The sequence below is a fragment of the Muntiacus reevesi genome, chromosome 6, assembly GCF_963930625.1.
Source record: "Muntiacus reevesi chromosome 6, mMunRee1.1, whole genome shotgun sequence".
Classification (NCBI taxonomy): Eukaryota; Metazoa; Chordata; class Mammalia; order Artiodactyla; family Cervidae; genus Muntiacus; species Muntiacus reevesi.
Genome location: NC_089254.1, coordinates 104,253,221 through 104,269,190, shown reverse-complemented (window position 1 = coordinate 104,269,190; position 15,970 = coordinate 104,253,221). Strand labels below are relative to the sequence as shown.

Genomic DNA, 15,970 nt, shown 5'->3' with positions numbered 1-15,970 from the left:
ATATGTGTGGGTAAGATTTCAAAGGAAATGCTGGTATTCTCTCACTTGCAAAGTGGGGATAACACTTTGTAGGATTATGGACATTATAGACTAGGCCATAAACACTTACTACATAGTAACTATTTTTCAGCTTATAGATCCAATATTTCCTAGCAGATACACTTCTGATTAGCACTAGTGAGAATTAATCTAAATGAATGATAGTTTAGTTAACCAAATCACCCTCTTGTTCCTTAATTGCAAAGTAAGCATGGGGGAAGGGAATGTGGGAGAAGAATGGATTAGGAGTTTGGGATTAGCAGGTGTAGGTCAATATACACAGAATGGATAAATAAGCAAGGTCCTACTGTATATCACAGGGCACTACATTCAATATCCTATGATAAAATATAATGGAGAAGAATTTTAAAAAGAATGTGTAAATATATATATATATATATATATATATATATATATATATTACTGAATCACTTTGGTGTATAGCAGCAGTTAATATAACATTGTAAATCAACTTTACTTCAATAAAAATAATAATAATTTTCAATTGTCCAAAAAGAACAAGCATGAAAATAGTGATATATTGATACTTAATTTTGAAATGTGACCCCAGTATAATACAGGTTATAAGATCATAACCAATAGCATTTCTATTCTTTACCTCTACCCCCCTAAAAGGTATTGAATTTCCTTTTACAAAAAAAAAAAAATCAATTTTGTGGTCAAGATTATTATGAAATAAGTGAATTATCTGAACTATGCTGAAGCTGCCTGGAACTATCCAAATAGCTTTGATTTGGTCAGTTCAATTTATAGCAATAATAAAATTCACCAAACTAATGTAATGACATCATCCACTAAAGAAACTGCTTGAACCTCTATATAAAGCATAGTTCTTTCTACCTGTCATGCTCCACTATGTACATCTCTGAATAAACATGATTAAGATGACACAGCTATTGAACTCTCAAAATCCAAAAAGCTTTCACTTGTAACATCATCTCTTCTCTTAGCACAAACCTATGTAGTAGGGAGGGAGAAGGAGGCATAGCATGTCATATGGACTGGAAATATTTGACACAGATTACTGAATAGATTCACAGTGTCATGTGGAATTATGTGGTCAACGGAAGTGTTATTAAAAATGTAAAGCCTGGCTTTTCTTCTTTCCTTAATCAGTAGTCATAGAGCCATTTGGAAAGCAAGTTGAGAAGTAGAATAAAGCTTCGTTTAACTTGTTTCCACTCTTTTAGAGAAAATCATCCTTCACACTATACATTAAAAGTCAGTGTTTTTCAAGGCTGAATGGAGTGTGTGAAAACAATATGAATTTGTAGACTATTAGCGACTTGGCAGCAGCAACAGAGAGGCCTATTCTATAATATTTCTATCGTGTTTAACTGTCTAGTGGCAAAGGTGAAATGCAAGGAGCCGTCATACAAATATCATTCGACTTAAATGTTATAAAGGATCCAGTCAATCTTATTTTGATCTCAAACTTAAATTCACATTAAAGAAAATGTAAAAACAGTCAAGATAGAATACAAACTTATTCTAGCTGAATAGACTATACAACTAAAGACAAAGTAGTGATGATCTGACCACTAATCAAGATAAAAAACAGTTTGTATTTTAGAAAATCAGGAGAAATTTTGCATGATTCTTCACAAATAGCACAGATAAAAGATACAAGAATTCAACAGGTCATTTTCCCTTGCAATACTGATGTCAATAAGGTGATAGAATGGTGTTTCCCATTGGTACTGCATACACAGGGGATTGATCTCTATAAGTTCAGTATAATATCATAACTATCACCTTCATCAATATTAAGTCTAAGCAAATTTCAGCATGCAGAATATACTTTCTGCACATAGCAGGCACTAAAATATAGAAGAAAAATTAAACTGATTCTAAAAATGTATCTATATTCTTATCTCAAAGTGACTAACAATATAATGAATCAATTACAGTTGGTGACAAGCACTATCTGTACTTGCGGTTCTCAGCTGGGGGTGGGGGATAGGTAATTTAGCCCCTCACCCCCAGGAGACATTTCCTAATGTCTGGTTTCAATTTTGGTGGTCAAAACTGGAGGAGGCAAGATGTGCAGCTAGCATCTAGTGCATAGAATACAGGGATGCTGCTTAAGATTCTATTTACAATGAGCAGGACATCCTCTTTCCTGCCACACCCAACAGTGAATTATTCGGCCAAAAACATCAACAGGGTCAAGGATGAGAGACTTTGATCTATACTCAAATTCTCTGCTTCCAGTTTATAAAATATGATTTGCTTTAAAACTTTATTATTTTATTTTAGAAATGTTAAAAATAAGTAAGTAAAAAGAAAATAGAGAATAAGTGCCAAGAACTAGAAAAACTGAAGGCAATGAGGTGATCTAGAGTGACGATGGAAGATCATGTGAGGGATGGAGGAGTCTGGAACCAAGACCAGAATGAGTCTACACTGTTGTGTAATGAAGAGGGGAAACACAACGTGTTTTCCAGTCATCTTATGATCTTGAGTTGAGTACCTCCTCGGTAGCATGGTTTCAAATGAATTTGTGTCACATTTTACCTAAACATGGTTGATGAAAGCTCACCTGGAGAATGTCTCGAAACCCCTTTTTCTGTTGTAGCCCTCAGACATGCTTCTGGACCTCTTATTGGGTTGCGTTGTGATAATCACTGCACCTGCTCTTTGAATGCTGACTCTAGTATTAGTAAATATGCATTATTTTGGGTCAACTAAAACCATCCCCTGTAATAGATGGACATAATATGTCTGAATTTGGAGTAGAGGTTAATCAGAGGGGTCACTGAACCAGTTGTACTCAAATACTTGTAACAGTGGGTAAATTCAGGCACACTTTCACCTAATTCTGCACAACACAGGAAAACCTTGTAATATGATATCAGGGCAAGAATGACATTTTCAATTTAAACACAGTGCCATAGGAAAGAGGATTCCCCTCCCAAGCACTGGAACATTTTCATTTCAAAGTAAGTGTAAGAAGGTACTTGTCCAATCTCTAGATTTATTTTGTACGGGACACAAATGCGGTTGCTAGAGAGTTTAAAATAGCACAAACTAAATATACACAACCTGATAAACAGCAGGTTAATTGCAGGGAAGGAAGAACATTGCCTGAGGTTTTGCATGCTGTTGATTTGACCAAGTCTGGTAATTAATACAATCATGTGGTGATATTTGGCTTAGATGGTTAAATCACATTTATACAAATAAAGGTTTTATCCAGAGCTTAATTTTACCATAACTTTAAGAAACAAGTAATCAAGAGACTTTACTAAAAGACCTAAAATTAAGGCCTGATAGTATGTACACTGACATCTTAGAAAAATGAGAGGGTGTCAGATAATTCAGACAACCTACCACCAAGTTCACCTCACGCCCTGCTCCCACGTGTAAGGTCCCCCAGCCCAAACCGCTCCCTTAGCTCAGGAATGAGGTATGAACGTGAAAGTCTTAGCCACTCATTCCTGTCTGACTCTGCAACCCCGTGGACTGTAGCCCACCCGGCTCCTCTGTCTATGGGGTTTCCCAAGCAAAAATACTGGAGTGGGTTGCCATGCCCTTCTCCAGGGGATCTTCCTGACCCAGGGGTGAAGCATAGTTCCTACCAATTCCGGAGCATTCAGGTTATGAAACATCTTCATTCAGCACCTCAATAATTACCTAGCTTAAGAATTATTTTTCAGGGAGCTATGAATATAAACCAGAGAAACTAAAGCAGCCTGAAAAGGGATATACTATTCAAAACATTTCACAGCTGAAGGCTTTCCTCCTAGAAAAGATAATTATTTGGCGGAGCTTCCGGGTACCATAATTGGAATGTTTAAAGAAATTGGTGCAGGTCTGCTGCCATCTTTCTTCCTTAAGACCATTTCCCCAGGAACTGGAAATGAAGTGAATCATAGGACAGCTTCTTTACCTTCTCCCAAAACAATCATGAAAGGCTGAAAAGATCAATATGACATTGTTTGGAGCATAAGAAAATATCGGGTTGGCCGAAAAGCTCAATTTTTCTGTTACATCCTTTGGACAAACTTGAATCAACTTTTTGGCCAATCCAATACTACGTATGTTTTCCATCCAGAATAGGAGTATAAAAAGGAAAACTGTGATAATTCTCTTCAAGTCTAGGTATAAATGATCTGACACTAGTTTAATAAGAATAAATAATCAAATGTTTCAAAATGACTGACTTCTAATTTTTAAGTGATATATAATTGGGATTATTAGAAATAAAAAGTCAGCTTACTAAATGATTATTTTATTATATTATTACTTTCAATTCATGAAGGTGATAATTGCCAATTTAAATATTTGCTCTTCTCTCTCCCTAGCTAAGCTAATTTAAATAGAGATAATTCAGACTAACAACTCAGGAATAGAAAATGAATTTAAAAAAAAACTCAGTTTATATTTGCAACACTTTAAATTTTACTTCTTCTTCACAGGCATGAATTGTAAGTGAAATATTGATGAACTGTATAACTGTAGCTTGGATTTTAATGCTGTTTGAAATTACCTAACATATATAAGAATTAACATTTATGTAAAAAGGAGTTAAAAGGTCTCAGGAGCTGAGATTTTCTCGGAAATACACTAAGGGTGACAAACATTCTGCATCAAAAATGCAAAGAAAGCTTGAGTTGTATTGTTTTCAAGTCGTCCTTAAATGTGTAAATTTTGATGATCCGTCATTTAAATTGTCCTACTGGACATCAGGGATATGCAATATTGCTGAGATATTTTTCTTGCTAAATATCCCCTTTTATATGTTCTTACAGTGAAAACCATTGAGAATGCTTATAGTCACTGAAATCTACAAATAATATTTTCTATAGGTCACCACTGTGATTATAAAAAGTCCTAGTGAGTAGAGAAGAAGAAAAGAATAATTAACAAGAGGGGTAAGTTATCAAATGTCAAAGAGGAAGCAATGCTATAGACTGCTTTGCAGGATTCCTAACTCTGCAATGAACTCCCTTATGCAAATCACCTAAATCTGTTAGTTTTGGCTTCCTCATTAGTAAAATAAGGAATTGGGCTGGTGGTCTCTTGGGAAGTTTTTCAAGTTCTGGTAGAGCACACATACGTATCTTTGTTTTAATCAAAATGTCTTATTTGTAAATCACACTGAAGCATGGTTATTTTCATCATTTTATTATCTTTATCAAGTTACAAAATACTATGCTTTGCTTTATTATGCTTACTTTTTCATGGAAAACTATTTTATGAAAAGAATTTTGGACTAACATTTTCAATAAAAATATATCACTTCTTATTCCACAGTAGAAGTATATGATTATTCCTAATTTGGGGCTGCAAATATGGGTCTGATCACATGTTATTTGGTACTAACAATTTTAGTTTTCTTTAAATCAACATTGTTGATTTTATATGTGAACTCTGAAAATTCTCGAGGGTACATTTAGACTTTGTAGTAAGCAATACAAGGACCATCTGATTCTAAACCAGTGACTTACTAAATATTTTTCCAAAATATGAACTAGTTGTCATTTGTGACTGCCTTATACTCAAAGTAGAATGCTACACTTGCTATGTCTTCTCATTGAACAGATTCAACAGTATCTTGCAAGTAAATAAATTACACTGGAAAAAATTAATTAAATGCTGAAAGCTTGTATCTCCCCAGACATGAAAAATGAGAATGCATTTCTTTGTTTTTCATATGGTAAATTTCCTTCCAATGCAAATGTCACCCTCAAATGTCAATCCACAAATGAGGCTCACTGAGTACCTTACTTTTTGCTACATAAAATGATGATACCTTGTTATGTTTTGTATCTATACTTTTAGACTGTTAGAAAAGTAAAGACCATGACACAAATGATCCAGTACACTTTCACCAAGTCAACAAATATCAAACAGCTGCAAGAATGATCAGTAGTGATATCATCACCAGTGAGCTGACCCGCAACTGTTGCTGGTCGGTAAGTTGCATCCAGCTCTTTGCAACCCCATGGGCTGCAGCAGGCCAGGCTCCTCGATTCTCTACCGTCTCTCAGAGTTTGCTCAAATCCATGTCCAGACCCACAATTAGATATATGCAGTCTATTCCAAAGTATCCCAATTCCAGTTTGAAATACAACCTACTTTTTAAAGAATCGAATAGCACTATTTGTGCTTGAATCTAAGTTTCATTTCTCTTAATAACAAGACTATTTCTGCTTATACACAGCAAATGCATTTATTTTTATCTGATTGCACACAAGCTAAAGGTCACAGCATGTCCTTGCATATATAATATATTTGCAGGACAATTTTAATTATCTCTTTACTATGTGTAACTTGACTTTGATAGCTATTAGGTCTATTTTTAAGAGATTTTTTGATGCAGAACATTTTAAAAGTTTTTATTTAATTTGTTACAGTACTTCTTCTGTTTACTCTTTTAGCCTCCTGGGTGGAACCTGCACCCCTGCATTGGAAGGCCACTGGGCCGTCAGCGCAGTCTCTCTTACATCTATGTTTATATCTCTGGAGAAGGAAATGGCAAAGCACTCCAGTATCCTCACCTGGAAAATTCCATGGACAGAGGACTCGGGTAGGCTGTAGTCCATGGGGTTTCAAATAGTTGGGCACCACTGAGCGACTAACACGTTATGAATTTACTTTCATTTACACATTACTCGATATAAAATTCAAGTAAGTTAATAAGAGTGTGATATTCTTCCTTCTGATGCTAAACTATTCATATTTCTAATTCACGAAGCAGCCTCATGAAATTGTGCTTTAAGATACTTTAAAATAGAAATAAAACAAGGTCTAGAAACATTTAACTAGAGAAAGAAATACTGAAATACTGAGTTTTTAAGACTCTTTTGGTACATCTATTAAGATATTCAGTTTAGTAGTGGACCCCTAGAGCATCATTCAATATGATGTATATAACAGAATCATACGCTGTTCAACCAATGGAAGAAGCTATACACCATCAAACAGTAATCAATTTTCACTGAGGGAATAAATTAGGTCTATATCATTTAGATCAGCCATTAGTTCAATTCAGCAAACATAAATTGTGTGCTGGGAATGTGCTAATTAGTGGAATGCAAATGACAGCTAAGATGACTCTCTGCCCTCTCCCTCCGATACCTTACAGTCTGCTATATTTTGGAATGTTTTGACAAATACCAAATATTCGATAAATAAATACTAGAAATATTTATTAGGTTGGTGCAAAAGTAAATGCAGTTTTGCATTGCTGAACTTTGCCAGTTGATATAGGAATACATTCTTAAATAAACATGTTTACGTTGCACAGTATTTTAATGCTCATTTCTTGCTTGCATTTTTTGCTAATGACATTACTTGCTGTGTATTTTATGTTTATTTAGACTAGGGAAATGATGTTAGACAAAAAGCAAATTTGAGTGAGTTTCTTATTTGAGTTCAAGATGGATCGTAAAGTACCAGAGATAACTCGCAACATTAACAATGCATTTGGCTCAGGAACTGTCAATGAACATAGAGCTCAATGGTGATTCAAGAAATTTTGCAAAGGAGACAAGAGCCTTGAAGATGAGAAGCACAGTGGCCAGCCATTGAAAGTCAACAACAACAAAATGAGAGGTTCATTGAAGCTGATCCTCTTACAACTACATGAGAATTTGCCATTCTGTGGTGGTTTGGCATTTGAAGCAAATTGAAAAGGTGGAAAAGCTCAATAAATGGGTACCTCCTGAGCTCACCAAAAAAAAAAAAAAAAAATGTCCTTTTGGAATGTCTTCTCTTATTCTATTCAACAACATTGAACCATTTCTTGACTGGATTGTGACATGTGACAGAAAGTGGATTTTATACAACAATCGGCAACAACCAACTTAGTGGTTGGACTGAGAAGAAGCTCCAAAGCACTTCCCAAAGCCAAACTTGCACCCAAAAAAGGTCACAGTCATTGTTTGGTGATTTGTTGCCTGTCTGATCCACCACAGCTTTCTGAATCCCAGCGAAACCACTATACCTGAGAAGTATGATCAGCAAATTAATGAAATGCACCAAAAACTGCAATGCCCGCAGCCAGCATTTGTTCAATAGAAAGGACCCAAGTCTTCTCTGCAACAATGCCTGACTGCATATTGCACAAGCAATGCTTCGAAAGTTGAACGAATTGTGCTACAGAGTTTTGCCTCATCCGCCATATTCACCTGCCCTCCATCAATTGATTACCACTTTTTCAAGCCATCTTGACAACTTTTTGCAGGAAAAATCCTTCCACAACCAACAGGTGGCAGAAAATGTTTTCCAAAAGTTTGTCAAACACCAAAGCACGATTTTTTTTACACTACAAGAATAAACAAACTTATTTCTCATTGGCAAAAATGTGTTGATTGTAATGGTTCCTATTTTGACTGATAAAGATATGTTTGAGCCTAGTTATAATGATCAGATGTGAAGAGCCATCTCACTGGAAAAGACTCTGATTCTGGGAAAGATTGAGGGCAGGAAGAGAAGGGGGCGACTGAAAATGAGATGGTTGGATGGCATCACATACTCAATGGACAGGAGTTTGAGCAAGCTCCAAAAGCTAGTGAAAGACCGAGAAGCCTGCCGTGCTGCAATCCATGGTGTTGAAAAACGTCGGACATGACTGAGCAACTGAATGACAATATAATGATATAAAATTCATACTCTGAAATCACAAGTACATTTGCACCAACCTAATACATAGTATCTCTAACTTTCCAAAAGAGATCTCTAGTCTTTCCCATTCTGTTGTTTTCCTCTATTTCTTTGCATTGATTGCTGAGGAAGGCTTTCTTATCTCTCCTGGCTATTCTCTGGAACTCTGCATTCAAATGGGAATATCTTTCCTTTTCTCCTTTGCTTTTCGCTTCTCTTTTCTCAGCTATTTGTAAGGCCTCCTCAGACAACCATTTTGCCTTTTTGCATTTCTTTTCCATGGGGATGGTCTTGATCCCTGTCTCCTGTACAATGTCATCAACCTCCGTCCATAGTTCATCAGACTCTCTGTCTATCAGATCTAGTCCCTTAAATCTATTTCTCACTTCCACTGTATAGTCATAAGGGATTTGATTTAGGTCATACCTGAATGGTCTAGTGGTTTTCCCTACTTTCTTCAATTTAAGTCTGAATTTTACAATAAGGAGTTCATGATCTGAGCCACAGTCAGCTCCCGGTCTTGTTTATGCTGACTGTATAGAGTTTCTCCATCTTTGGCTGCAAAGAGTATAATCAATCTGATTTTGGTGTTGACCATCTGGTGATGTCCATGTGCAGAGTCTTCTCTTGTGTTGTTGGAAGAGGGTGTTTGCTGTGACCAGCGCGTTCTCTTGGCAAAACTCTATTAGCCTTTGCCCTGCTTCATTCCGTACTCCAAGGCCAAATTTGCCTGTTACTCCAGGTGTTTCTTGACTTTTTTGGGGGGCAGGAGGAGAAGGGGACAACAGAGGATGAGATGGCTGGATGGCATCACCGACTTGATGGACATGAGTCTGAGTGGACTCCAGGAGTTGGGGATGGACAGGAAGGCCTGGGGTGCTGTGATTCACGGGTTCGCAAAGAGTCGGACATGACTGAGTGACTGAACTGAACTGAATACATAGTATAATAGACTATGTAAAAAATTATGTGGTTCATTATGGAAATTCAGAGAAATCTTGTTGGAAATCACATCTCAACTGAAACTTGAAGGATAAGACAAATTGATCAGGAGAATGATGGAGAGGAAGGATACCTTGAGTGAATACAAGTTACAGAAGCAGGTCATATACTCAGAAAAAAGGATAGTCTGTATAGTGGAGCATAGAGTACAACAAGGAAATGATAGGATGTAGCAGCAGAGGTAATAAGAAGGGCACTATATTTCAAGCTAACAACTTAAGACTTTATAGGTAGGCTAGTAAAGTGCTTTAAGCAGAGGTGTGATATGATCTGATTTGCATTTTAGATTTTAAATTAGTAGAATGCTTTACAAATAGAATTCAATAAATGCTAATGAGACAGATGAATCTGTGTGATGTTACATTGATTCCCAAAATTTAAACTTCATGAGTGTATGTGTGTGTATGCATATGTGTGTGTGATGAACACAAAACACAATAATACAAATACTAAGCAAAATGAAACATCTAACGTAAACAGGAAGACATGGGTTGACATTCAGAAGTATTTCTTATTTCTCTGCCTTTTGTGAAGATCATTATACTTATCTTCAGAGAAATTCTTACTTATCTTAAAGAAAAATACTGCACTGGGTTGAATTGCGTTTCTCCCAAACACATAAGCACCAAGAAAGTAAAAATGTGACCCTACTTGGAAATATGGTCTTTGCAGAGGTAATCAGTTCCTTCAAGATGAGGTCATACTGGGTAAGGGTGACTCCAGTGACTCATGTCCTTGTCAGAGAGTCAAGTGAAGACACAGAGATAGAAATACAGAGGGAAGACAGTCATGTGAAGGTACAGAGACACACACACGAGGCAAGACAGCCATGTAAATATACGGAGACATAAACACACAGAGAGAAGATACCCATGTAAAGGTACAGAGACAGACACACAGAGGGAAGACAGCCACGTGAAGGCAGAGGCAGGCATTGGAATGAAGCAACAACAGGTCACAGAACCAAGAACTGCTGACAACCACCAGATGCGAGAAAGACGGATGCTTAACCTGAAGCTCCAATACTTCGGCCACCTGATGCAAAGAGCCAACTCATCAGAAAAGACTCTGATGCTGGGAAAGATTGCAGGAGGAAGAAGAAAGGGACGACAGAGGATGACGTGGTTGAATGGCATCACCGTCTTGATGGACATGAGTTTCAGTAGGCTCCGGGAGTTGGTGATGGACAGGGAAGCCTGGCGTGCAGCAGACCATGGGGTTGCAAAGAGTTGGGAATGACTGAGTGACTAAACACCACCACCACCATCAGATGCTAGAGGAGAGGTATGGGTCAGATAGAAACAACTATGCTAACACCTTAATTCCAGACATGTCTCCAGAACCATAAGAAAATAAATTTCTGTTCTCCTAAGCTACACAGTTTGTAGTATTATTTTATAACAGCCCTTGGAACCTAATACACACACATGGCAGCATCTCCTATCTAGGCTGCAAGGGTGCTACGGGAGTAGACTGTGGGCCCTAGAAGAGGATATTCCCATTAGCACAGCATGAAGAGGACAACACTGTCCTCCTACTACTTGTGTTTGGCATCTTCTTATACGCCTGCCTCATATGTCTGGCACTTTTTTTCCACTTGGATTTGCATTGGGAAATATTTACAGGCTTGATTATTTATTCATCCAAACTGAATGCATATATAAAAATTACTTTGGTTTGTGTGTCCCCTGATTTGCCAAGGTGCCACCTTACTTTTATGGAGACTCTGGTTAAAAGCTAATTCAGTATTTGCTATAAAAAACACACTCACTACTTTAATCAATACACCATGCAGGGCTTTTGTAAGATGAATGTTTGAGTGTTTCAGCCATAAATGATTTTTAAAAGTTATTAGACTGAGAACCTCTCCCTTCTGCTTCATGCAGTCCCTTCGGAACAGAGTAAGAAGATTAGCATCAGTGTTTGGGGAGCAGGCTTACTGAGTCAGAAGACATGAGGAATATCATTAAGTTTTTTAAATAACAGCATGCACTTGTTTCAACTAAATTTGAGGGGAAACCAAATGTAGAGGGAGCAGAATGATTTAAAATGAGTCTAAATTCATTGAAGCTGGAATATATATTATCATCAAGACAAGTCAGGAAAACAAAAAACAGCAGAGGTCCTAGAGGCTTAAAAGCAGTGGCCTGTAACTAAACTTCTTTCACCTGGAATAGAGTGAATTTCTTACTTTCAACCTTGAAAAGTGCCTAATTTTTCAGATGACAGAGTGATTGTGGAAAGGCTTCAGAGAAGAAAGTGACAGACCAAGGGGAATTACAGTGGGTATACACTCCCACAGAAGCAGCAATCTATTGATGTTTTTTCTTCTCTAGTTCTTCTGGCAAACTTTGAAGGAAAAGAAGAGGAAAAGAACAACCCCATTACCTAACCTGCAGGTATAAGGCAGATCTCAGACAAATCCCCTAAGGGGTTTCTCAGAAGATGAGAAAAATCATTTCTTTTCCATGGGAGTGATGCAAGCCTAGTTTCTCCTTGTTGGACCCTGGTAGGACTACTATTTTTAAGGGGGCAAAATATGAGTGTTTCTGAAATTTCCCCTCTCAAAGATCCATAATTCCCTTATCACTGAAACCTTAAACAACGCCCTTGAGACAAATCAATGGTCCAACAAATGAAAAGAATAAAATAGAAAGCCATCTAAGGGGCCACTCTAGTCTGAATTCCAATACAGGCAAATTTATAACACAGTAATCTTGGAAACATTTCCCATAATAAATATGTTTAACACATCATTTTCTTATTACAGACGTATTTTTTTCTTGGAAAAGGCTTAAGTATATTTTACACTCCTCATACATAGATGTATGAGAAACAATGGGATCTGGATATTAGTGAGAAAAATGACCTGGTTAGACAAATAACTTGGAGAAGGAAATGGCAACCCACTCCAGTTTTCTTTCCTTGAAATCCCATGAACAGAGGAGCCTGGAGGGCTACAGTCCATTATGGGGTTGCAAAAGAGTAGGACACGACTGTAACTAACTATGCAGCAACAGCAACAGAGGAATGGCTAGCCATCAAAGTTTTGATAGTAGAGACAGTTCCTATGATGATTAAAGTATCATTTTCCAAACTAGGAAAAAAATTAGATTGCCATTAGAAATAAATATTATAAGGCTGCTTAGATTATAAAAGCACACAGGAGGAAATTAAGAAGCAGTTGTTTTGGCTCTTATGAGCGGTACTATCCAATATGGTAGCCAATGGTCATGCTACTTAATTTCAAATTCAAATCAATGGAAATTAAATAAAGCTTAGTTCTCAATTGTCTTAGCTACATTTCAAGTGCTCGATAATCACAAGTGGCTGTGTTTGGAGAAGATTTAGAACATTTACAACTTGGTATAAAGTTTTATCTTACTTTATGTGGTCAATTTATCATTTCCTCCACTGACATCTATTGGCATAAATATTAATCTGGTTTCCCAAAGTGTAGGACTTTTTCCTCCAGTGAGGTTTATATACTAGGAAAGCCAAGCTTCCTATTTAGCTTCAAGCATGTTTCCTTCTCATTTTGTGATTGCCAAGGACCAGGCTTGATGGAAAACCTCATGATAGCACTAGCTCAACATTTTACAAAGCTACTTGAAACAATTACGGAACACACTGTCATATTTTAAATCGCATTCGAGTCAACGGACGATATGACCTTTGGCACACTGCTTTTGCCCTTTACTGTGGATTCTAAAGTACCTTCATTGATGGTGTTGGTTTTAAAATGGATATTTTCAAAGGAAGCCATCTCAAAAGTAAGATGCATGTCTATATAGCATAGTGAGGAAGAAAAAAAAAAGGCAGGGCTGGTTTTTAAAATTACTCAATTAGACAAAGCAAAAGACAATTCAACAGAAGTACAGGCATGGTTCTTAGCAATTCCTTCAAAAAAGATGGTATACAAACTACCTGTAAGGATAACCTCTTTAAAAACTTGAAAAATATTCATTATTTTTCAAGCATTTTAATTAATAAGCTTTGCTGTGTTAGTACACTTAACAATAATCATTTCCCAAATCCTCTACTAAAGGTATTCTTAGTGAATTCTTACCCATGTGTTTGTGTAAAATGTAAATATATATTTAAAACATATGACCAAATTTATATACTTTTTATGTAAAGATACATGGCAATTCACTGTCGGAGAAAGCAACTAAAACAATTCAAAATAATGAAATTACTAATTAAATGAAGATGGCAAAAATCTACCACCAATTTCCACAGCACGTTACTTACAGTAAGAACAGCCATAGACCTCGATCCTGAGCCCAATGCGGCCTTCTCCATTCCAATCCAGAGGCACGAAGCGGACGTAGCGGGCAATGACTGGATGTTGTAAATCGTGCCGGACAACACTATCGGAGTTGACGTTCCCAGGAAATGCCTGGCAAAAAAAAAAAAAAAAAAAAAGAGAGATTTGAAAATGAGGGGAAAATACTTTGAAAAACATCATGTACTCTATGTGCTAGTATAAACTTCAACTGTATTTGCAATGGAGGTATTTTATACTCTCCAAACCATAAACAAACCAAAAAAGCTTCCATACTTTATTTGAAAAACAGGACCAATTTTAAATGTGAGCTAAGACAAAGTTTCCATGGGTTCTTTTATATATGGAAATGCATACATGTTAAAAGAATGAAACACTCTGACATACACTGTGGTATCCAGTAAACAATTATGAGTTCTGTCATTTTACATTTAAACTATGCAGTATGCATTTTTTTAAACACCCTCCAACCTTATTTCTTGCTTTTTAAAAATCTTCTCTATATGACTACCCATGCCATCATCAGAAATCTGAAAAAAATTTTCAACTTTGAATTCGGCAAAAAGAACAACTGAATACACTGTGCAGAGGTCAGGGACGTCTACATTTTATTAGCATAACTATATGTGAACATATTTATTTCATCTGTCTTATTAATAGAAGATTTTGTCAAGAATTATTTGCCACAATTCTTTTTATGTTGAAATTTCACATTGTCTATTTTTTTGGCAGAGAAAAAATGGATTTTCTTTGGCCATGGCCATCATTCCTCAGCAAACATTTATAAAACATTTAGTGCATAATAAGCATAAAATGAAGTAATATGGGGAAGTCAGAAGTAAGGAAAGTAATAGATGCTACACTCAAAAAGAGTGTGCAATCTAATAACAGGAAAAATATCAATATAAAGTTATAATTTAAAGTAAGGAAGATTTAAAGCAAGAGACCATTATATTTTAGAATATGTCAAATAAATGAGAAATTCACGTGTAAGCTATTTAAAACACGTTTTGTTGTTGTTGTTTAGTTTCCAAATTGTGTCTGACTTTGTGACCTCATGCCCTTAGCCCACCAGGCTCCACTGTCCATGGGATCTCCCAAATAAGAACACTGGAGTGAGTGACCATTTCCTTCTCCATGAGCTGCTTTAATTTCATATACACATTCTAGCTGTCCTTATCTTAAATAACTTGAGTTTTTGGAAAGCTATATTCCACATGAGGTTCTCTTTTATATTTTTAAAATAATCTCTTAAACATTGAAATAAAAAATTCAGAAAGAACACTGAACATTTTAAGTCATAACATGGTACAACATGAGCACTATATTACATGGCTAAGCTGTTGCATTCTTAACTGATATTTTGAATTTGTTTCTATATTAAATCAGGAGTTTTATCTCTTTTAAATGCATCTTTTACAACAACTTTTAAAAGAGAAAATCATTATGAAGCAAGTAAAGAGATACTTTCAATAAAGAGTACATAGTAACTTTGAAACAGAAGGTTCTGGTTTAATTGCACACAAATCAGTTCAGTTCAGTCGCTCAGTCGTGTCCGAACTCTTTGCGACCCCATGAATCGCAACACACCAGGCCTCCCTGTCCATCACCAACTCCCGGAGTCTACCCAAACCCATGTCCATCAAGTAAGTCGGTGATGCCATCCAGCCATCTCATCCTCTGTCGTCCCCTTCCCCTCCTGCCTTCCATCTTGCCCAGTATCAGGGTCTTTTCCAATGAGTCAACTCTTCGCATCAGGTGGTCAAAGTATTGGAGTTTCAGCTTCAACATCAGTCTTTCCAATGAACACCCAGGACTGATCTCCTTTAGGATGGACTGGTTGAATCTTCTTGCAGTCCACAATACATGTATGCAAAAATGTATGTTGAAATAGTTCCTCAAGATTTAAACTACTCTTTAGAACATTCAGTTGGCTCCAATAATCTGGAAAATGGACAATAGGCTGTGTCTGTGTGTGTGTGTGTGTTTGTGTGCGTGCACACGTGC

At 36.6% G+C, this 15,970-nt stretch overlaps 1 protein-coding gene across 1 annotated transcript in view; it reads right to left on the bottom strand.

Annotated features, from left to right (window-relative positions):
* Positions 1 to 15,970, bottom strand: part of CNTNAP2 (contactin associated protein 2) — a 1,529,631-nt gene that overhangs the window by 1,270,450 nt on the left and 243,211 nt on the right. The window contains exon 4 of the mRNA XM_065938525.1: positions 13,930 to 14,077. Coding sequence (XP_065794597.1) covers positions 13,930 to 14,077 — 148 coding nt within the window. The remainder of the gene's footprint in view (positions 1 to 13,929; positions 14,078 to 15,970) is intronic.